At 36.6% G+C, this 25,397-nt stretch overlaps 1 protein-coding gene across 2 annotated transcripts in view; it reads left to right on the forward strand.

Moving 5' to 3' along the window:
• The window catches only part of LOC119784335 (potassium voltage-gated channel subfamily D member 3-like), a 145,820-nt gene that overhangs the window by 94,508 nt on the left and 25,915 nt on the right, over positions 1-25,397 (forward strand). For both annotated transcript variants that reach the window (XM_038286329.1, XM_038286330.1), the window contains exon 3: positions 24,316-24,484. In XM_038286329.1, the coding sequence (XP_038142257.1) occupies positions 24,316-24,484 (169 nt within the window). The remainder of the gene's footprint in view (positions 1-24,315; positions 24,485-25,397) is intronic.

Here is a 25,397-nt window from a genome sequence, read left to right on the forward strand (position 1 = left end):
ACAGAGGGTATTTAAGCAGAGAAGCTTAAAGCTTAAGAAACAGCTTAAAGAAATTCATGATGATGATCATCCTTTTTTTCTTTTTTTTTTTTGAAGACGTTGTGACACCTATCCAGGAGTCTTTGTCAATTCTGTTGGCTTGTACTAGAACAATCTGTAGTTGGAGCACTGATGCACAGTATTTAAGCAGTATGGTGGTTCATCCATACCAAGTCAGATGCAAATCAAATAGCCACCGCTTGTTCTTCTGGATTGTTGGAGCATTTAGTTGTGCATGGGCTATGTGCTTGATAATTTGAATCATAAAGGGAGTACTTATGTAATTTCTTTGTAATGAGTCCCATGACTGAATTGTAACTTCTTCAAGGCTAAAACCACAATCCTCCCCCTCTATCAGTGATGGCTTTTCTCTTTTCACAAATATGGCCTCCTTGACATCTCTTTCCTCCCTGTCCAAAATCTGAACACTTTGGTCTTCAAATGTGTGTCCTTTGTTCTTGAGGTGCAAGTGTGCAGCTGCATCTCTTACAGCTACTGGCTCTCCTATGCTGTGCCATGCATTTGTGTAGTTGTTGTTTGGTTCTCCAATACAGGGGTCTGTACAGTCCTCACTACACTCGATCGCGTAAACAAAACCTCTCAGCTTAGTTTTGGATGTTTTGTCTGAGTGTGTGTTGGGTTTGAAATTCACAGATATGCTATGTTTCTGAAAAAAAAAACTCTTGGATATGTGTTAAAAAACCTTTAAAAAATTTTGCCAAAGCCTTCCAATTTAAGTCTGTTTGGGGTCACCATTGATACTTTTTTTGTTTGCGTTAGAGAAATGACGTATTTGTTTGTAAAATTGTGGGGGAAGTACCAGAGTTACCTGGAAAGAAAACCTACTGCAGAACCACATTCAGTGTATATGTCCATCTGCCATAACCAACTTGGGTTTTGAGAATACAAGAGCATACATAGAGCAATTGAAAGGGAGAGTGAAGTTGATCTGCTGGCTGGGAGCGTTAGAGGTAATCAAGACAGGCACAGAGTAAATTAGTTTTCTGTTAAAGCCAACTTTTAGTATATCCCTGCTAGTGTCAAATGCCACATTAAAAAAGATTTTATAGGTTTATATCTTGAAGTATATGTTGTTATTCAGTGTCTGGAAACTAATCTTCAGCCCTGGACTTGCACTGGACCTGCAGATAAACTTGAAAAACCAGGAAGATCTATATTTTGCCTCCTTAATTTGAAATGCTTTTATGAATGTGGTGATGATTTTTAGCACATGCATGCAAATGTGTGTAAGAAGGACACATGTCATGCAACTTTAGAGATTCATTATTGGATTAGTATAGATTTCACCAGCGTTAGGTCTGATGAAAAGGATTTTCAAAACCTTGATTTCCTAATCTTTCATCTTTCCCATGTGATCCTGCTACGATACAGAAGATCCATACCAATCTTCACAATAATGCTTGTGTCTAACACATCTTGTCTTTGTGTGACAATATATAATGCACCCCAAACTTCAATCTCAAAGCCTATTTCTGCCAAAAATAGCATGTTTCCTTTGTTTTTCATTCTTTGTCATGGCTACTAATTGGCTTATGGTGCATGTTAACAGGCTTCCTTTTCATACTCCTTCATATTCCTTCCTGTCAGTGTGGAATACATAGCTTTTCTGTCCAGCGGGTTAATCCCCAGTGGTCCGACTGAGAGTGGATTTTCAGGCTCTCTTCCTTTGAAGATTATTTTTGCATTTGACCTTGAGGAAAAACTGACCTTTATAAAATTTAAATTTAATACTGCCCATATGTAGTCTGCCCTCTTTTCTGCTCTTCCACCCACTGACCGCTCACTCCAACTCGCTAATACACACAATTATATTCCCAGATCAGTAAAGACACATTCAAACAGAATTGATAGATAAAATGTAAGTGAGCTGATCAACCCACTGCACTCATCAGACCTCACCCGATTGTTTGGTTCTTATTTTGACAGGTGTTACCGCTCACTTACTATTTTGCCGAAAAAGAACTTCTTTCCAGGGTTCATTGGCCATATGAAGGAGTGCAATCTGGGTCAAGAGTTATGAAAAGCGAATATTAAAGAATATGTAGCTAGAGGCTATTGCACAGCTTTTCATTTCAGAAATATGAACTTCAACACACACCAAAAAGGTGAAGCCTGACAAGAGCAGGGAGTACCAGTGTCCAAACTCAAAATAATTTGTCATGAATACAAAACACTGACTTAAAGCAGAAGTTTAGAAATATACTGAACAGTCAAAAAAGTGCAAACTAACGGGCATAGGGAGAAGAAATGACAAGGGAAAATATATACAAACCAGCCTGAAGAAAGATAGGTGGATATTGTGAAGATAATCATACTGTAAGAGCAGGACCAAGAAATGCAGTGCCTTGCAAAAGTAATATCTTTTATAGTTTTCAGCATCTTAGATCAACAAAATCTGGAATATTTTACTAAGATTTTGTTTTAAAAATACCAATAACAGCATAGCTGTATATGTAATGAAAAAAAAAAAACAAGTATTTGTATTGTCTAATAAATACAGATCTTAAATATCACTATCTGCAATTTAGATAGCTCCTTTCAGCCTAATATCACTAAATAGGGTGAAACTTCTGAAGTTACATAAATAGTAAAATTTCTGAGTAATTTAAAACCTTGTAAACACCATTAGCAATTTGAAACATAATTTTAGCATGGAAACATTGAAAGCATAATTTCACAGATTTTTTAATAACATGTCTGTAACTATTTATAGGTTATCTATAAAGGATTGTAAATTGGTAACAATTTGATATGGGCAGAAAATGGATGGGTTTGGGCTACATGACGTAGTCAGCTTAGAATAGATCCAGCATAATCCATGGCATAATCGTTTAAAAATATTTGTAAACCTCTAAATATAATAAGCCTAATGATGGAACTTACAGTAAGTAAAAATCATCCATCATTTGCCCATATTATATCTTATAGATACCATAACATTCTCTTTATCCAGATTTTATTTTATATTTTTTTTTTTATATCTGATATCTTTCAGTTGTTAACCACTTTGGACTTCCCTCCAGACGCTTTTTACCAGCACAAATTAGACCACAGGTGTTTAACATAAACAGCAATTAGTTAACTCTCTGCTTGAAGCCACTTCTAAGGAAAACATGATGCTGTGAAATCATACATATTTTTATATAGGATCAGTGCATATTTATGTCAGACTGTGAAGATATTGTTACTGTAGGTGTTTGTCACACCTATAATGTTGCAAAAAAAAAATTTTTTTTCCCCACTGTATAATTTGGATTTTTTTCTCCTCCTCTTATGGTTGCTATTGTTAACCAATGAAATATCACTGATCATCTTACCGAATTTAGTATATATTTATATTAATAAAATCCTTATTGGCATTGACCATTTTTGGGTTAGACATGCGTGGATGTGTTAAGAGCAGAATATAAGGAACCTTTTACTCAAATCTCTTGGGGAAGCTGTAATTTATAAAGAAGAAATGCTTGCATAAGAGTATGCACATAGTTTTATAAATTAAGATTAATATTTTCAGCTTTTCTACCTAAGAAGAAAAACCAACAGTTGTATCTACAGTTGCTGTTACATGAAACTAGGTCTCAATGGATAACAGGATAACAAGACTGCTAATTAAACCACCAAAAACCTAACCTTGAAACCCAACACTACACGAACATCCACAGGTCTCCGTGCTGCTCTTGTCCTGCACTGTCAAAGATCAAATACCTGTGCACTACTTACACATTAACCCACATTCTTATTCTGATCTAATTAGTCTGTGATTGGAGAGTAGAGTTTCAGCATGGGGGATGAGTCCATCCTGGATATAGACTTACAGAACCAACTGGGGTATAACTTGGACCAGCAGTAAAGGGCTAGCGTTTCTGTTCAAAGTTAACATAGGGCATGAAAAAATTATGCCTATAAAAAACTCCTGATGAGTGGAAAATAGAGACTGGTGCAAGAAAAATGCGTATCAGAAGTTTAAAAACATTGGTACATATTCAGTGGATGGATGTTCTTATGGGTACCGAATGCAGTGCTGCACATATTGTTAAAATGAAAAAGATATAGGTCCATAAAGTGATGTCAGAATACATCTTTTTTGGAAGTTTTTTTTTTCTTTCAAGAAAACATAATTGGTTTTTTATGAAAGCAGACAGGCAAATTTTCACTGTGAATGATATTCAGATATTTCCACCAACAAAATCTATTTTGAGCTGCATTCACCAGTTGGCATGTCAGCAGTTGCATTGCCATACTGTTGTTAGTGGAACAGCTGGGGTGTAAACACTCTAAGGCAGACGCACAACATAGCTAAAAAACTTAAGTTAATTCCAAAGCTTTCCACATTTATCTGCATTGACTCTCTGACATTTGTTGGGTGCCCTGGAGTTGTTCTGTACATCCATTTCACCTCACTGAAGATGCATGTCACTGTGTCCTCTCACCTAAGGAAGCATACCTGGTGCTTGCCTCTTATCTGCCTGCCTCCTCCGCCTACAGCTTTCCCTTGACTGCCCAGGGTGCTCCCTCTATTGAGTCACACAAAACATACATGCCAGTATGCCATGCAGTGAAATAGGACAGGAGGCTGGGTTGGAGACACCTCTGAGTCTCAGTGGTGCCCCAGTTTTTTCTGCAACCTACTTTTTTCCACTCGCACTGGCAGCCAGACAGCTACCTTATTTCCCAAATACTAATCCATGCCGACAGACTGACCGCTGTTACCTTCTCCAAGTGTTCGTTCAGCTTTATCTTGCTTGTTAAAGATGCACTAAATATCGACTGATGATATAATAATTATTTTCAGCTTGATAAGCTGTGACCATTGACCAGCTTCCCCTTAGATACAAATGGTTATGTACATTTATACCTATATAGTTATATAATTAGAGGTATTTAGGTAGCCCCCTTTCAAAATACTTATGTATCTGTTTTTCATCATGTTAGGCCAATAGTTGCAAAGATTGCAGCTGACCCTGTCCATCCTGGTAAAAAAAATAATCCCAGCCAACCCCTTTAGCAGGAGACTGTGGTCAATCAGGACCTAAAGTTCCCATCAAAAAATCATCTTCTTTCCATCTGCTGCTATCCTTATAAACATGGGCCAGGCATCATTTACCAGATTTTATTCCTGTTGGACGGAAAACAGAAAATAAGAATAAAAACATCTCAGCACACTTATGTGTTTGATTTGTACAATCTTATTTCTAATATATTGCATTGCTTTCTGCCTCTGCCAGATCTTCAACTATTTCCTTTAGTTATTAAATTTCTGCACAGTTTGCATTTGTTTATTCCAAATCATATATTTCCAAATTCAATACTGTATGTTGTGTGTTTCTGCTTGTCTGAGTGTACTTTAGCAAAGTAAATACCTTATGTTGCAAACTCTGCTTGCTAATAAAGTCTTTTCTGTTTCTGATTCTGATATTTTTTAACTTTTACATCTGATTATAGCTATGGTGTATATTTTAGGACATTCCAATGTCTCATAAAATATGTTATCAAAACTCCTAAAAAGCTACTAGTTCTAAGAAACAAAAAAATCTGAACTTAAGATAAAAGTTGTCACGTCTCAAAAAAAGTTGTCAATGGAGCTTTGTTAAGCTCAAATATCTGCTCAGTGAAGATTTCACTTGATTTAAAACAACTATGTGGTTTTCTGAGATTAGACCTGATAGGTTTATTCCTAAGGCCTGCCAATTTATTTCCTGAGACTTGTGAATATCCAAAAATGTACAACGTACTCAGATCATATCGTTAATTGATGATTCTACAGTATTTAAAGAGCTTCTCAATGGAGCGATGCAACTCTGTTCAAGGTACCAGATCTGCTCATGGCCTATGCCTCTTATCGCCACATTTGATTGGCTAAACTTTGGCAAGATGACATGAAACATTGTGATTGAATTATACAACTATTATTATACTTGGTGTTAGTCTCACCAAGAATCAATGAATCTTTGCTTGACTGATACTTTTTAGCACTATTTGAATTGGTTGCAGTGAAGGCAAGATCAATTACTAAAATTGAACTGCAAGTCTTGTAACTTTATATTAAAAGGAACCATTCCGTTTCTTCAGGTATAATAGCAGTTGTTCTCTTTTTTCTAATATCCCCCAAAAATACATTTTTTCTAATATTTTACCTGTGTCCTCCCCTGTCATCAGACCTTAATAAAAAAGCAGGAAGGAAACCAATCTTGTCACCTTAATAGAAACCACAATCAATCTGTCTTACACTTCACTACTTGCCTTCAAGATTGAAAATGATTGTTTTCTACTTTCAGCTACTTTACATTGCCAAAGGAAATGGAAAATAAAAACAAAAATATGTAAATTTAAATAGAGACCCTCAAGCAGATTTGATTCTTATGAAATGGGCACGATGTATTCCGAGTGGCGTTGCAATATAAATCACCACATTTTTTTTATGGAAAGGCTTGCAAAACAGTATTTTAGGCCATTTATATTATATTGTCGGTGTTAAAACATTAACCAATTATGGTGTATTGGGAAGTGAAGCAGTCTTGCAGTGAGTAGTGTTTTCATTAGAAGCATTTTCACCTGCCACATATTACCTTGCATTTGGGCAAGGCACTTCACTATGTGTTGCTCAGCAATCTGCCTGTTTTTAGGAGTCTATGTGGCTTTGTGAGTGAGAATGAATGTGTCTCTACTGTCACTTGAAAGTACTTTAAGTGGTTAAAATAATAATATAGCTATATATCATTTCCATTCTAAAGTTCTGTCTGAAAAACCTTGGTTTCGCTTACAAACCTATTTTTTTTAACCATAATGCCCAAAATGAAAAAGGGACTATGTTGACTCCTGCAGCTACATTTGTGTTTGTCATTTGCCTTGTTTCTTGCATCATGCTGCAAACAGTCAATGTAAAGAGAGAGCTGCGCAGGTTGGAACTGAGACATTGGTTAAGAACCATTTTTAATTATGACAGTGGTCTGAATGTAGTAACTTTTGATGCAGGTGAATAAGTAATATCTTTGCTGTCTATTTGTAAGACTTATATAAATATCATAACTATTCAGAATATTTTGGTCTAGTATTTAATACCTACTAGAAATTGAATCTGCTTCACCTACTTTTCTTTCTGTTTTGAGTGATGAAGTGAGAAGATGGCAAAATAGAAACAGTAATCATCAAATTAATGCAAGATATAATAAGAACAGGTCACTTACACCGATTACAGTCCGTGTCTGAGAGCTCTTCTTGGCTAAGAGCCTCCAGCACCAATGGAGCTGTGTCCGAGTCTCATGGCTCAATCAATACATGCTCAACCTAACCCCAAAAACATCACAGCAACAAAGAGAAAACAACAACAAAAATAATTAAACAATAATTATCCAAAAACACAAACAAAAAATTATTTTAATTTTCCCAAAGCACATGACACTCATTTAATAAAATGAATTTCTAGGATAAATGTTGGGGGTCATGGCTGTACTTTATCAAGGTTCTAAAGTCATCTAGTGCATTTATCCATCAAGGTCACAGATGGCTGATGCCTATCTCCAGCAATGTATGGAAAAGAGGCAGGGGCTAACCTGGACAGCTTACTTGGGCAACAAATAGATAAACACCCATGCATGGACCTAAGGACATTCAAGAGACAAATATAAATATAATAGTTATGTTTTTGGCCTGCAGGATGAAGCCAGAGTAAACAGAGAGAATCCATAAAGAACATGCAAACTCCGTGCAGAAAGAACAATTGCCAGGAAATTGACCCTGGACCTTCAATGCTACAAACTGCACCACCATGTAATCTAAGTAATGAATCCTATTTAATTCTTGAATTTTTTTTTTTTTTATCGTTGTTTTTATTATACACCTTTTGTATTACTTTTTGTTTTTATCACGTTTAAGAGTTACATTATTTAGATAAAATTTATCCAAGTTCAATTGAAGTAGTGTTCTTGTCATCGAAGAAGAAGTTAATTTCAGCTGAGAAGTTTTTCCAGGCTTGGAGGATTGAACAGCCTGAAGCAGATTCAGAGCCATCAGCCATCTCTCCTTAGTTGCATTGACTGGCTCTCTGTCCGACTTGGTCATAGATCAGTACAGTCGATGCTGCTGTTGAGTCGGGCACTGATGAGATGAGCTATGTTTGCTGTGTTCACAGTCAATAGGTCAGGCTTTACAAAACAGTGTGTGATAAGCTCAGCCTGTTGCAAGCCAATATTGCTGGCCGCAGATAAACAATCTGACAAGAAACCTTTGATTCAAGGAGGGATGAGCAGCAAACTGTGCGTATCACCTCCAGCATCCAGTCCCAGTGCTTGAAAGAGATGCAGGCTTGTTGGATATTATTCTGTTTCGTTTGGTTCAGATCATTTTATTATGAAATTTTTAGTGCTGCAAAGAATAATTTAGAGGTTGAGGGCTAAAGTTCTGACTCTCAGAACCTTGTCTACTATAAATTACACTTAAATCAAATAGGTCGAATGCTTAGCCGTGTTAAGTTGCTGCTAAATACTAATGGAGCCTGCCTTGCTGCCACAAATGTGTTTTGCTACCTCTAATGGGTAATATAGACTCGTTCTAATGTTACTTGCCACTGTTGTTAATGTAACCCTTTTAACCGCAGTAACACAGCACTTTGTATGCTGCTCAGCATTGCAGCACTCGCAAGGTCCCCATGACAACAGGCAACATCAAAGAACTGAGAGGAAGAGCTAGCTTTGGTGTTGAAATGAGGACAGATGAAAACTCGGTTTGTTTTCAGGGTGAGATTCTACAAATTATTGAACAAATACCTAAGAGGATTCACAAGAAGATTTGGCTTTGCTGTAAAGTTGGGGTGGAAAACCCATCTATGAACTCTGAGAGGATAATTTAGCTCAGTCAATTTCTCTGAACTTGGTTTTTAATAATCTGAGAGGCTGTTAGGTCAGAATTAAGTCTACAAGTTGTTACTTTCACAGCACAGAAAATCACTCCATCTCTACATCAAGGGCACAAACAGCTGACCTGAACTTTAATTAATTTCCTGCACACTTTAGAAAAAAAAAAAGTTCACAGGTTCAAGATTTAAATCAATATTCCCAGGCCTGCCTGAAAGCTTCCAATAGTGTTCCTTAAACTGACTTTTTGGTACATTAGGCCACAAACTGACATACTGATATTGAATTAGGTTGTAGAATTGTGGCTGCAGAGTCGTGATAGAAAGCCAAGGCAGGAAAATGATAAAAGAAAATTGTATCACCTCTGAGTTTCATGTTATTGAGTCTCAGGCACTTGCAGTGCAAGAAATGAAAAATAGCAACACCTGTTGAAGCTAACTGCTGCTCTTGGGGCTGCCGCACACAAACCCACATTTGCAAACAGACCCAGACAAACTCACAAACACTAAAGTCACACAAACAGACGAATTCAGGCATCACGACAGAAGGAAATAGTCTCCCAAAGCTAAACAAATGCAATCAGGTAACTGAATGGGAGGCAGAGGAGATGTGAGGGCTGAATTGTGCTTTACAAATTCTCTGTTTTTCTATCAGTTTATCTCTCCTCTCTCATTTGGTGTTTGACACTTTCAGAGTCACTCTTCAATCCCTCTTTCCCTTTTTTTTACCTTTCTGTTTTCTGCATTAACATTCCTCTATCCTTCTGTTCTTTAATGTATATTTTATCTTTTGCTTCTCTTCCCTTTGATCATCGATCCCTCTTTGAAATCTGCACTTGGGCCAAACATGGTCATCCTTTTTCTATTACTCTTGGTGTTCTTGCTAAGCAACGTTACTCCCTGAACTTTCACTCCCTAACCTTTCTTTTTCTTCTCAGCTTCTTTTTTATCTTACCACACAGGGTTTCATTTTTTCAGGAGTCGTAGAACAAAATAATCATTATACTTTGTTCTTCTTCCAAAATAACCTTACCAACTGATAACAAAGTGGATTTTATTTTTAGAAAACTAACAACACAAAGTTTTTTTTTTAAATATCTAGAAAATCATCCTATTTCCTTTTGGGAAAAAACAACTAATATGGCCCATTTCAGTTGTGCATGAGATTATCATTACTCAAGATAATCAGGCCCTAGCGACCACCAACACCCTGTTAAAATGATAGAATATTAAAGCTCAAACACAAATAATAAATAAATCACCCCAAACGTAGCTTTGCTGTTCATATACTTCATGGGAACTATCATGCATAACCCTAAACACCAAATATTCTTTACATTCTTGAATGTAGACAAGTCTATCTCCTTTTCATGGGTCATGCTGACATGAAAAAGCATTAATTAGATAGTCCTCTTCTCAGAGGTTTTGCAGAAGTCAGAATTATCTTCTGCATAAGCCATTGTATATGCAAATGATGAAAGCCAACCATTCCCCTTTGAATAAGCAACAAACAACAAATGTCTAAAATAGGCAATGATAATTGAAAGCATGCATGTAGAAACAAAAATAAGCAATTTGCTTGTAACATGTACTCAGACTCAATAGATAGAGTCACTGCAGATACATAATTCAATTGAAGATTCATGAAATATATAGTTGGCTAAATAAAGCCCCGGATTTGAATAATACTTCAATTTGCTCAAAAAATAAAAAATTAAACTTAACCCACTTAGTGATTTCTTCTGTTTTTAGAAGACAAAGAGGGCACCCCATGTGGTCCTTGAGGGCGTTGGTGACCCCTGCACTAGAGGCTGCAGAGACACACTGGGCCTCATTTATAAACTTATGCAAAGATTTTAAGGAAATTGTTACCAAAGGTGTACCTCATGCCAAGGAACAATTACTTCAAATTTTTTATTGATTGAGATCATTTGTTTTACCTATAGGTGTAAGTCACCATATGGGGCAATATTTGCTGTTTGGTGGAGGTCTGTGCTCTCAGTGTGCTTTTCAAGTGTTCTTATTTATACTGTATATGGTTTTCTTTTGTTTTTGTTTTTTTGTAAAAAAAAAAAAAAAAAGGATTTTTATTTTATGCCTTTCAGTGGATAAAACAATTTGATTTCCCATGTCTTGCTTCATGGCACTGAAGTGATTCACAATAAACAGCTGAGGTTTGTCCTTCAAACTTGTTCTGGAGTTTGGTATGTATCTCATAACCACTACAGGCAATTGCAGCATTATCTCCATCTTTATTAACTAATACTTTTTAAACAACAAATGAGGTTTTGAAAAGCTGTTGAGAGTCTGCATTATCTGGTCTCTGAGCGGGGTATTGCAGCAGCATTGTAAACTGCAATTATGCACTGCAAGATTTGTTCACACTAATGTATTGTTTGTATCAACTGTTTAGTGACTGAGTCTGAAGTTATGTTTTAGGTTAGTTAATTAATTAACGTGGCCGTGGATATTATGATGGATTCTTTGGTTTGGTTTACACAGGGTATACACTGTACAGGTCCCACTTCTCCTAAGCAACTGTTAATTTACCTTCCTGTTTTACTGTTTAGGTGAAAAAATATCCTGCACAACAGGCAAGGCCCCCTGGTTACCAGCCAGCTTTAGCCATTTGCTCTGCTGAATGTAAGATGTGCATTAGCAAAAGGAAATAAAATGTACCTTCCATGGAAATGTGAATCACTACCATACCTACCATACTGTAGCACAACATAGGTTTCTTTTTAACTTTTGAAAAGCAGGACTGACTCTCAATTCTGTATTCTGGACAATACAAGATAAAAAGAAACTTCTTAATCATCTGCTCAGTATTTCCGCTAACATTTAATATTTCCTTATTCTCAAACCCTTTTCCGTCTAACATTATGGTAGCGCAGGGGAGGACATTATGATCTTTTAAGCCTGTTTTTCAGCCTTCATTCTCTTCCCTACATCACTTCTGTAAATTCTATAAACTTTGAGTCACATCATATATAATAACAATACATTTATAAAGTGTTTATTGAAAGAATTATGAATTAGATTTTTCAAAAATTTATGTAAACCACAAAATTCCTATAATATATTCTAGTATCCACATTTTTATTTTTTTTTATTTACCTAAATCTTTACTTTTCTAAGTCTTATATCTTTGTCTCTAACATAGAATATAGATCCACATTTTTTGATAAGTTGACTTTAGGAAGTAATTTCCGAGTCGGATATGTGTTGATGTAATTCCTCATAGCATGCTCTGTTGGAACATTCAAACTTGTTTAGGTTTAAAGATTTGGACTGTTACCATCAGATGAAGCTGTTAATATGAAGACCCAATAAGGCTTAAATAATATAAACTGATAAATGCAGGAACATCAGTGTGACTTACATCAGCATGCACTGGGAGGGTGCATCCATTAAAAATGCCTCTGCTCTAAAACGAACTACTTTAACCACAATTCAAATTGGCAGCTGCCTGTGTAGACATGTCAAATGTCTTCTAGAGGAGGTTTTTAAATTTTTTACATATATAGTCAGGTATAATGATTTGGTCACATTATAGGGACAGTATGTCTGAAGGAGCTGAGGGACTGCTTTCATTTCAAGACGGTGCCGACACATGGTGGAAATATCTTCACGCTCTGGGCTTGTTTTGATATCAGCGGAACTAATGTACTCTGCAAAAAAGGTAGGGATAATAAAACTGAGGATCAATTTAAAATTCTTCAATGTGGCTTTGTTGACTGTTCGGTGAAATGGAAAATAAAAATCAGGCTAGCATTAAGCCTCTGGTCTGGTTAAACCTGAACTCAATTTAGATTTTATGGGCTATTTTTAATAAAAAGGCCCATGTCAAGAAACAAGCCAAGTTTAATTTCCTAAAAAAAGAAATATAACAGATTGTAGTTAATGACCATGTAATATGTGTGATTTTTCTTCATTACCTTTGTGACATATACAATAGTTCATTTCTAGAGATTGGTTATAAATATAACTGTAAGTTTGTATAATGTTGATCAGAGTCGGATAGTCCAAATCCATTAAGTAAAAAGCCTGTTCAGAGATTAGTTTGAATCTTTTGTATTTCAAGCTCCACTACACGAATAGGGTGCTGATAACCTGGTTATTAACCTTGTAAGCTTGGTCGAGTTTTTATTTTCTGGACCTGGATTAATCAACTCTGATTTTATCCTTATCTGGATTAGAGGGAATTCATTTCAAACTTATGACACCAAAATCCTTGAAGTGTACCTTTATCAGTCCATATAGAAACAATCATTTATACATTCATTAAAATACAAAAATTCATCAGAGGAAAGGGAGTAAACGTTGAGTTCCAGAGAGAATATGAAGGGAATTGATTTAGAAATGATATTAAGATCTGAGTTTTTTTTTCTTTTGCATTATCTTGTTTATTAATTTATTTATTTTAACATGGGGAGTGTGTTGTTTAATGTAAAACTTGTAATAACATTATTGTTATCACTCAGTTGTGCTTAATCTAAAAATTTTATGAATAATTCTGAAAACAAAGACTAAAATCATTACATGAAATGTATCTAAATGTCTGACCAGCACTGTAGATACTTAATGTCATGCAGGCCTGTTGTCTATTTGGTAAAGTCTATTAGAAAGAGGCATTTTTTTTATATGGGCTGCTCTTATCAAAAACTCATATATAACATGAGAGGGTTAAATCCGAGATGTGACCCAAAGCATCGTTCTAAAGCACTCTGAGCTCCCCTTAAAAATTTGAGTTAAATTAACTAAAAGTCTTTGTGTACCAATAGAACAGATGTGACACTTTCCTGATTAGACATGTTTTTGTTTCTCAAACCCATCTTTTTTCTAACATGGGTTGACCCACAAACAATCAACATTTGGCTCCCTTCCCATTGGCAAACAATTCTGGGTCTAACACCTTGCTAGCGGGCTGCGTGGCCTCTGCCCCTCCGCAGCTGCGTGTCTGGTGACGCCATCACGCTGGGTTAGGTTTGATGCTGTTACCAGTATGACAGAAATCACTAAAGTAAACAATGGAGAAAAACAAATAAGGAAGCCAGGGCATAATAAGTGTACTTTATTGTTTACCTCTTTCATCTGTCCGAATCTCCGAACCAGCGCTTTGCCATGCTTTTTGAACATAAACAGAGTTGTTTTGGCATGTTAGATCAGACATGGCTGACACGGTGTGTTGACATCCATAGGTTGCACTCGATGGTGTCACGTAATTTAGCGGGTCAATCCAACTGTGGTGTTCCCACAGCATGCAAATCAGAGCAGAGGCTATTTTAACGTGGGTCACTTGCCGAGTCGTTTGACCAGGCCACTAAAAGTAATTGTTCCCAGGTTTTTCAGCCAGTGGGAAAGGGGTAAATAACTTCTCAGTCTGTTAGTACAAAATGGTTTGCTACCAAAATCCAAACACTTGGGGGGGGGGGGGGGGGGGGGGGGGGGGGGGGGGGGGGTTAGCACCCCTGGTGGCTAAAAAGTTACACAATGTTACTTTAATTAGCCAGTAGGGAACTAATTAAATACATCAACAGGCAAGGCATTGGTCTGATGGCATTTTGATTTGTTTTAAGGCATTTGTTGTCTGCAGTAATCTGTTATAGATGGCATATTGTTTGGCATGATGTTACATAGGCTTCATTTCTTTAAATTGCCAACATACACAAACTGCTATACCCACCCCCTGAGTTTGATAACCAAGTAAAAGATGTACCCAGTGCTGGCCTAAATTCCATTTTGTTGTTGGATTTCCTCCAGTGGTGGGGATCCATCACATAATACAAACATTCTCCAGAGATGCAGGTCTCAACTGAGGGTCGTTAGTTCTTGTTTCAAGCTTAATTGAACCACATATCAAGGTAATTGTTCCTGGGCTCCTCGACCGCCCTCCTTGTTACCTCAGCCACGTTGGTGCACTGCTCGCTATCTCTGCAGCTCTCAGTGCTGCACAGATAAAGGACTTCCTCTTTCAATTATCAACAGACATTACCGGTTTTATCTATGAACAAGCTGCTCTCAGCTCACCAACCCTTTAAAGCATTTTTCCTGCTATATTGATATGTCCATATTAAAGTGTGCACCTATTCTCACAGGCCAAGAATTAACATATCCTATTAATATGGATGCAGTATAAAAAATATCTTAACAGCTGAATGGATTTTCATTGCCAGGCAGTCAGTGGTGCAAGCTTTGGGGACTCTTTCTATCTCATGTGTGATTCATATTTAAATGTTGTTCTGCTCAACTCTTCTGGTAATTGTGTATGAACTTCCTTGTTTTGCTTGGAAGTGGATTCAGTGAAGCATTTTGTTGAAAACAGTCTGGTAATCGCTTATTACAAAGACAGGCACAAACACAGTCGCGCACGATTACTCATACGCGCATTTTCTCACACAAATGAGCAAAGCCTGTGACAGGGCCTTGTTATTCACCACATCCAGGCAAATAAGTGGATCGCAGAATGTAAAGGCAGTCTCCTCTAAGCAATTTTTTTTCATTTTTTTTTTTTTTTTCAGAAATGCAGAGAACTCGAATTGGAATGAATCAAAACATTTAGGTTTTAGGCATTCAAACTGTTTGCTGAAAGACTTCAAAGCTGAAGGAAAATGGTTGGTTAACTCTATTCCTATCAAATTGAACACTTACGTAGTTCCAGTATATGTCAAGGAGCTACTAAAACTTGCTGACTTGTGGATTTTGGACTTGGTGCTTGGAAATATGCAACTTTGCTTATTCAATCTATCTTATCATGTTTTATAGAAAGAATTGTTCCAGCACTGGGATACCCATCTCCATACAGACTGTATTGAGGAATAAACATTTTTATATGTTTATTCTGATTATTTTATATCTTGGTTTCCATTAGACACTTCACGAGCATTGCCTTAAAAAAATGTGATGCACTTAGTTTAACAGACAGGACTAAACGCTTGGCTAAAGATTTTGAAAACCTGAATCAAATGATTGCATTCTCTCCTCAGCAGCCATTAAAGAAACATAAGACGGGGTATGAGTAGTATTACCATAAAAAAAAAAACAGAGTTAAATCAGCAACTCACATTGTCTCTGAATCCAGAGCAAAAAAATTATTTCAAAGAGGTGATTCTAACATACACAGAGAAGACAAATGACTAATTTCATGTGGTAGAACAATCCAAATTCTGTAGCTGAAAAGGCCTGGTCCAGCCTAACCTAATGTCTTAGTGATAATGTTTCTAAAAATCACCTTATCATCTATCATCAAGAGAAAAAGTGGATGAATTACAGTGGAGCAAATCAGACAGAAAGGAGGGAGGAAGACTTCAAATAATTAAAAAGATGGCACTTTAAAACAAAAGCCCTGTATTTTGTCTGTTTTAAACAACAGTAAAACTGATTTACATCAGTTAATCTTTCACATGCTGTATCAACTGCACTGTCTCCCAATGTAAGAAATTAACGAGTTTGTGACAAAAAGTCAAGAGTGCCTCTTTTTTTTATATTGTTCCTATGTCTTCTTATGTGTAATTCTTAGAAAGCAGTGAAATGCTAAAATGTGTAATGTCTGCCTTACAGTACTAGAAACTAAATTAGTCAAACAACTTTGGAGTACTTATCTAATATATAACTCAACAATGTTTTAGGTCTTCAGAGCATTTTTTTATATTGTCATATAGGCTATTTAACTCACCCACTCAGGACTAAAAAAAATAAATAAATAACTGGGGTATTGAAATCTTGTAATAACATGAAGATCTGGCTAATATCTGCAGTCAAGTTAGAATGGAGGCCAAGGTGTGTCTAAGTGCATTAAAAAAAAAAAAAGACGGTGGCGATTCCTCAGTGTGATTCATTGTAAGATTGGTTGTGAAGTGAGTGATGATAATGACCTTTCGTCCGCCTGCAGTGCAGGGTGAGAGTAATTCCCTTTACTTTATCAATTTATCTGTGTTTCTTTCCCCCATTCCCTTCTCATCACTTGATGAATGTAAATGAGAAAATAACCTAAATGTCTTCCTTTCAGTGAATTCTGAGAAGCTGAAATTGGAAATTGGATTTTTACACAAAATGTCTGGTTAGATAAAATAATAAACTTTATATACACTATTGCAAATGAAAGGCTGCTACAGATGTCAAGATTCACCTGACAGCCTGTTGTATTTTGCAATACATGGTCCATATCTGCTTTGTGATATCTCACTGGTGCCAGTGACCCACGTATATAGTACGCTAAGCTCAATAGATTGCTCTAGCTTTTTCTTCTTGTAGATAAAAACAGGCAACAAGAATTCAATGAGAAACTGTCAGACAATGAATGTAATGGAGAAGTTATCAGCAAACCCACAACAGCTGGGAGGGACATTTATCTATCATTTTCACGAGGCACACTTTAGATTTTAGCCTGTTGGCATTGTCTCACACTACCCAGGTTGCTATTGTGAAGTCTTTCAAAACAAGGTCACCGCTACAATTAACATGCTATTCAGAGAGCTGCCATTCACACAAGGGCTTTAGCTTCCATTCAATCCAAGGTTGATGTTTTTATGTGATCTATTCAGAATGTCATTATTTGTCCAGCTGGAATCTTATCAAATTGGGCTGTCGCTTTTTGCCTTGAACCTTATACCAGATTTAGCATTTTCAACCTTAATAGCTTTCCGGCAGGCAGATCTCTTAAAAGTTATTAATATTGTATTTTAAACTTTAAAAAAATTAATGATGATGACTAATATTGTTCAAATGCATCTTTTTAGTCCGCATAAAAATATCCTTGAAGGAGGTTTCATAACTAGCACTGATTCAGAGTGGATTTCAGTATTTATAATAAGTAATCTTTTTCTCTCTATACCCTCACAATACATGTTGTTTGGCCTTCTGTCTCAGTACCTGTTGTTCCTCCACCTCCTCATTTCTTTCTTTTCTCTGGTGACATTTGTCGAGGTGATTATAGATGTTTGGCCCATCTGTGAAGAGCCATAAGTTCTCTGAGTTTCTTCCATTTGACTGACTGTCCATGAAATGTCAGACAGGAATATAGAAGGTTAAAGGCACAGCAATATTTGTCTTTGGTAAAGCAAAAAGAGACAATCTATACTCACCCATGACACATGTCCTGCTAGAAAAGGGGACTCCACCACAACTATAAATCTGCTAGGCCTCATTGTTTATGTTGTATGCATGGGGTTACTCATGGTTTGGCCTTTTAGTGAATATGTAGCAGCTTACTTTCTAAATACCCTTAACTATTGTTATGGTACTGAATACCTTAATGAAATTGGATTACATATTCAACTGCTTGGCTTTGGAGCAGAGCAGATTAAATATTGCTAAATGTAGCAATATTTGGTCTAATGGCCGACACTGTAGTTTACTGGCAGGCAAAGAAACCTGTCGAAAAATAGGGAAATGGAAGCCAGGCCCAACTATCTAGTCGAGCTGAAAACCGCTGTTAAAGCAATAGGCTTCCTTATTAACACCCCGGGAGTGCCACAGGCCAATCACCTTCATGTCACGCTGGATTGGTGAAGTAATTCATGCAGAAGTACAGAAGGAGCCTCAAGCAAGTATAGAATGCATACACTCTTATACACAAATTTTTTAAAAGAATTAGTAAAATAGATCATCCGTAAATGAATCAAAAAAATGAATTGTCTAATTTAATCTAGATGTATATTAAGGGCAACAGTAGCTGTCCATGGTGCTTAAACTGCCTGTATACTCTGTAAAAAGACTGAAAAAAATACTTTTCTTTTATGGATTTTTTTTTGATACCTGGGGTAATTTGTGAATCTATGATTCATAGTGCGAACCATAGCATAAGTTATTCTCACATGGTAAAACAAATGTATAAATGCATCAGAAAAGGACACCCTAAGCTGCTGGGTGCACTCCTGTCATTCATAAATAAATGACTTGGCATTTGTCTGTATTTTAGTAAGGAAAATCTTTCAAATGGGCCCAGCGCCAAATGTTAAGTAAATATAGAGCTGGGAGTGTGTTAGCATATATCAAAATGTTGCTTGTGTGGGGGCAGGCAGTAAAAACAAAGACTGTGGGCATTCTAATCAATGTCTAATGTTTCCATTTTTATGATTTTCAAAAAGGAATGCTAAATATTTTTTCCATTGAGGAGTCCTCTTGGGCTGCATGTTGGTGCCGTTTGTAGCAGTGTTGCCTTGCAGCAACAAGGTTATGGTTTCGAATCCCGCCCTGGGGTCTTTCTGCATGGAGTTTTGTATGCTCTCCCTGTGCATGCGTGGGTTCTCTCCGGGTACCCCGGCTTCATCCCACAGTCCAAAAACATGACTGGCGACCTGTCAAAATTTTACCCCGCCTCTCTCTAATAGACTGTCGTAGATAGGTACTGGCCCCACCACAACCCTGACGGAGTAATTGGGAGAAAATGGGTTGCTGGTTGGATGGAATACACCCCACCATCAAAGTAGCTCTGTGTTATATGGTTTTAACCTCTACAGTGTTTTTTTTTGTTGCTATTTTTATCAGGTCTTCTTCCGAAAAATATAATAACCAAGTGCGTCTCCCCTTTCATGTAATGCTAGTGCTCCAGTGGCTAAGCCATTATAAGGGGTCTGTGGCAGAAATACCAACAGCTTGGCTATATCTGGAGATACCACATTAAGCCTGCAAAGGAGCTATGTGGGGGTTGTTCTGTGAAAAGAGATCCATTTGTAAACACTCGACATTTCAGTCATCTGTCTCTTTTTGCGCTCTCTCTCATCTAACCCCTATTTCACAGAATTCCTTCTTCATAAAGAATTAGCCCGATAGCGTGTTCATGAAGCACACAGAAAAAGTTAAGATTCACAAAGAAAGGCAGGGTCCTGTTATGAAGATGTTTTTTACCATTGGTTAGGTTTGATGAATTCATCTTATCGATTCGGTAAAGGTAAACAATAAATCATGCTACTCTCTACAATAAGACGTAGATTGCCTGTTATCTTAAGCACCAAATAATCACAAGCTGTATGTGTTTATGTTGAACCCATTCATCACACACCATCACAGCTGCACTTTGTTCCGTGCAGTTATCTCACAGCAGCTATCCATTTGAGACATTATACCTTGCAGAGACATGGCACTCTCATGATAGAAAGTAACATTGCTGACCAAGCATTGACCCCTCTAACTAACCTCAGTGTTTGTGTGCAGGATTTGCAAATAAAAACGTGCATTTGCAGATGCACTCTCTAATGCGATGGTTGGATTAAAAAGAAAGCTGTTCATGTTTGAAGGCAGACAGATGGAGAATTCGTTTAAAAAAATACAACTTCTGATGTTCAACATCTGCTGAGAAAATCTCCCTGCCCTCCCTCTATTTATCCATGTTCTTCATCTGTGCAAAACATTAACTTCTACCTCAGTAGCTGCATCTGCCTTCAAAGCAGAGCAAATCTCATGTAACTTATCAATTGCATGCTTACACATACAGTATCTGCAGCCCTACACTACTTAGTGTGGGGTTTGTCTTCTTTCCACTGTATGCAATCCCAGCTTTTTTCTGTGCCACAATGACTCAAAGATGGTATCATCAGAGACAGACCAGCTTGACTAAATGGGAGCAGCAAATTGACTGTAGTATTAGCAGAGAGGGGCCTCCATGAGATCCTCTGATAGGATCCCATTAAAGAAAGCTTGCAGATGAATATGATTAGCTATTCATTCCTCCTAATGGAAACATCTTCTGAAGAGGGGTGGAGATAAAATGATGTGTAGTGATAGGACCTTTTACCACTGATGGGATTGTTAAAGCCTAATTTGGGTGGAAAGGCAGTTAAAGTGGTTGGAAGGGAGAATGAATGTTCTTTGTAAATATGCTGTAAGTTATGACTGCAGACCAATGGCTCTTTGTGTGTGGGCAGGGATTTTGCTTTGTTGATGCAGAGGAAAACACCCTCCAAAGAAGAACCATATATTGGGCTTGTTTTTATGCTGGAAACTGTGACTAATGAGCATTACGTTTCATCTTTTGTGTATCTCCTTTACCAAAATAAAGCTAAATGAGTTTTTCTGTGTGTAGGGGTGTCCATGTGTGTTTTGTTTTTCCCTTTCATTTTTTGTTTATTTGTGGCTGTGTGTATGACCATTCCACGTTTTTACTTTCTCCAAAAAAACAGTGACAGAAGTGCCTCATTAAATTACAAAACGGCACAAGCTCCAGAACAGATTAAAGTTGCCAAGTCCTTAAATAATCAGATTTACACTGGGGGGTTTGTGAAAGTGTACCAGTTTAATTTCATTTTTGTCATTTAAGTTACAAGTTTTTTGAAATATTTGACCTGCCAGTACTTTATAAGTAGTGACATGCACTTTTTTCTGTTGTTAAATCTCATCTGTTTTCTGTTTGAGTACTATTGTTAAACACACTATTTAAACCTGGCTATTTTTAGATGTAGTTGCAGAAGGTTTGCTGCCTTTAAAAGACTTGCAGCTCCCTGTGCGCATGAAGGTGTATTAGCGTGCCCATGCTTTCACGTCCTGCAGCAGTAGCTAACTGATTGAGTAGATCTGCACTCTGCCAAGTCTTGAGGGACCTATAATGGACCTAATGCATCCGGAGGACACTGCCAAATACCACTCTGTACTTTGCTGCTGATGTTCCTGTGAATATGTCTGTAAATGGCAATTATGCCGATAAGAGGACTGAGAAAATGATTCTGTAGAAATTAATTACATGATTTCAAGAGAAGATGGTAAGGAAAGTTCAAGTTTTAACGATATTATAAGAACTATAATAAGGTCAATTTAATAAGGTCATTGTTGTTCTCTAAATTACTAGGTTAAAAATACTTAAGTTCCCAGAAATAAGACTTAAGCTGTATCACTGATAAACCATATTTAGCCTGTAGATATTACAAATTGCAGTATTTGATCTTATTCTATCAGCTATAGAAGTGTTTTGTTAAATGATGTACTTTTATATCAAGCTGCCAAAAAAACAACTCATAAGATTTACATTAAAAAATATATTGTGTTTGCACGCAAATGATTTAAGTAAAATTTAATGCTTTCCATAAGACATAACAGTTGTGAAAATATTAAGAAGATTTTTACTTAATTACATCCAAGTTGTAAGTTAGATTTATTTAAACAAATTAAGTACACACAGTATGTTTCTCTAACTTTTAAGGCAACAAAGAGACAAACAACAATGCATGCACAGGAAGAACATGCAAACTCCATGCAGAAATACCCCAGGCCAGAATTGAACCCAGAACCTTCTTGCTGCAAGACAGCAGTGCTACCCACTGTGCCAGTGAGCAGCCCTCTAACTGGAATTGTACACACATGTGATTAAAAAAAAATACAAGCCTCTGAAAGTTAGAGTTTCAACATTTGTTACAGAAATATATTCATATGTAAGAACAAGAATATTTGAATTCACGTAAACATGCTCAAAACAACTTTTGAGCAGTGGTGTAAAGATTATGTATGCCTCTATTTAAATAAAACAAAGCATGTACAAATATAGCATTAATAATAAAAATGAAATATGTTGTGCTGCATTAGAATTGTACCAAAAAAAAGATAAGGTTGATATGAACAAACAACAAATACAAAGTATTTTATATACCCACATCCAACACAGATCTGGTCATATAGTCACTACTCAAATATGCTATACAAATCTTACAAACCTAAACACTGAATTAGTGCAATTTCAACATTTAAACCAGTCGTCCAGACTAGTAGACTTCTAAGAATGCATATACAACATTAATGAAACAAAATTAACACAATTAAAAATTAACAGATTATACTGTCAAACCATTCTTAATGAAGAATAAAATCTCTATTAGATATTTGAATAAAGGTATCTGTTAGTTTTTGCCTTATAACAAATGCCTTGTTTGGCAAAAAATAAAAAACATTAATGACAGGCAACCTTCCACTAAGATTAACTGGAACCCACTGCTGATTCTTGGCATTTGATGCCACATTTTCGTACCCTAAGTTGTCAAAGTCATTAATGCATTTAGGAAAGCTACTTCAACTTCAGAATGTTTAAGGCGGTAGTTTTATATCCATCCAACTCCAGGAGTTTTTGGAAGATTTCAAAAGCAAAGTCGGCACCCCATTCTTTAGAGATATTTTTGTTCTGAAAAGAAGAGAATGGCAGAAAAATGTTGGGATCTCCGATTATCTTTATAACAATAAAGGTGCTTTGCTGTTTTCATTCATATGTGTGTTATGTGTAACAGTCGTCACTGCAACTCTGTTAAACCAGTAATCTTGTGCCACACTGAAGACTGAAGCTATGATTACATGAGCCCTAGAGGAGCTTACTGTAACTTCTGCTTAACGGAACATATCTGTGATGCAGTCTTTGGCTCGATGGGAATACAATATCATGCAGTTTTCCCTGTTTCTGACACTTTACGTTCATTTCTGCCACAGATAATGTGAAAAGACACTGTGGAGCCAGATTCCTGTGCAACAAGCTGCTGCTGTCTTCATCACTTTGCCTCAGCAACTTTTACTTACAATGTGTCTCTAAGGCCAAAGTGTTTCAATGAATCATTCTCTCAATCCTCCTGTGTGTTCAAGAGAAAATAGTTATTTGAGGGTGTCAACATGTGCTTCACATGTACTTTGCCCCAGGCTTTTTCATGGTAAAACTATGACAGAAACAGTGATGAAAGGAAGTCATTTGCTGTGGTTGGGAATTGTTTTTCCTCTCAGTTTTTGTGAAGTTAAACATTTATCTTTTTGATGATAATTCTTTACATAATTAGAGTTGTTGCACGATTATTTTTAAATTACTTAAGTTTGCTCTAATGTATTCAGTTGAACTTCTGCCTAGGAGAACAAAAAACTTTTCTTATTCTCATGAATAAGAAATGAGTACTGTTAGAAATAAGTTGTTTTTCTAAGTTAACTGGTGCTTTCTTGGCTTTTGGATTTCTCCTCTTTTGTCTTGTTCACTGTTGTGTCAGCACCACAAGCCTTTCCCTTTGGGAAATGAAAAACTGTAAGATAGGTATTGAGTTGTCTATCTTTGAGCACAAGCAAAAGAATTGCTTTCGACTTGCAAATATTTTAGACATAATTGGAATAAATGTCTTTTGGGAAATATCCCGGGCATTCACGGTGTCCTCCTCCTCCTCTATAAAGGTTAATAGTATCAGATCTCAGTGAGTGAGTCAGTAAACTTAACTGTGTCATTTTGTGATGGAAAAGATTTTTTTTTTTATTTTGAAGTAGAGGAGATGCAGTCAACAGGTCAGGTTTTATTCTGATAAGGATTAATGAATACAGCAAACGTAGCCAGAAAGGAAGATCAAAGTAAGATAAAGGGAGACTGGTTTCCAGAAAAATGTTAATTATTTATTTAGTAAGCCATGCATGTCTCCTTTGCAAGATTTTTACTAAATGTGTTTTTTGTTTTCTCTTACATCTCTCAGATATGGAGACATGGTCCCAAAGACTATTGCAGGGAAAATCTTCGGCTCAATCTGCTCTCTGAGTGGTGTGCTGGTAATTGCCCTTCCTGTCCCTGTCATCGTGTCCAACTTTAGCCGCATCTATCACCAGAACCAGAGAGCAGACAAGCGGCGGGCGCAGAAGGTACAGGTGAACACAGTTTTATTTCTCTTCTGACGGGTGGACCTGCATCTTTCCAGGCCAGGGGAGGACTCGGGTATCTTTCTACATCAAAGAAACTCAACATGGTTCAGGTCACATTAAAAATTAAAGAGGTGTCTGATCCTGTCCACTGTTGTTACAAGTCAACTTTGGGTCTCGTATCACCACGGAAACGTAAATAATTCCTAGATTAAGGAGTAAAGCAACCACTTCAGATTACATGGTGCAGCTTGCTCAAGATAATATTCTGATTTTAATTTTGTTTAGTTGTAACCCCAACATTGGACAATAAGATAAACTATTCAAAGCAATTTGTGATACTACTAATAAATGTTTCAAACACATCTGTTAATGTATTTTCTATATTTGTCCAATTACTAGAGATAAGCACACAATTACAGCATTTTGTGTTACCCTGCTGGCAGTGAACAGTTGTAGGGAGATATTTTTGTCTTGAAAATGGAAAAAAAGTCCAAGACATCTTTGCTATTTTATTGTGAATACCTTTAACAAGCAAAACTAAAGGAATAAAAACTATATTTTTTTAGCCACAGAAAGGTGGCCTGTATAAGAGAATATAGCTTTGTCTTTATCATTTTAGGAGCAGTCTAAAAAATACACGGAAAGGCTGCTGTTAGATTTAGTAGTGCCACTTGTGTCAGCAAGTGCCTGCAGCTAAAAATAAAGACTTAATTGAAACCTAAAACATCATCATATTTTCTGGGGTTCATTTTGGTCAAATGCGAAATTCTTTTGCTATTGAGTTGTCTGCTTTGATTTCTGAAACATTTTGATGTCTGCTGTCCCATCCCTTTATCCTGCTATGTCTTTCTATACAAGATTTAGTTGCCCAAAATTTGACAGGATGACAAAAATATAAACATGGCACCTGGAAACACCA

Source organism: Cyprinodon tularosa, unplaced genomic scaffold (assembly GCF_016077235.1).
Source record: "Cyprinodon tularosa strain WSP-4 unplaced genomic scaffold, ASM1607723v1 ctg223, whole genome shotgun sequence".
Classification (NCBI taxonomy): Eukaryota; Metazoa; Chordata; class Actinopteri; order Cyprinodontiformes; family Cyprinodontidae; genus Cyprinodon; species Cyprinodon tularosa.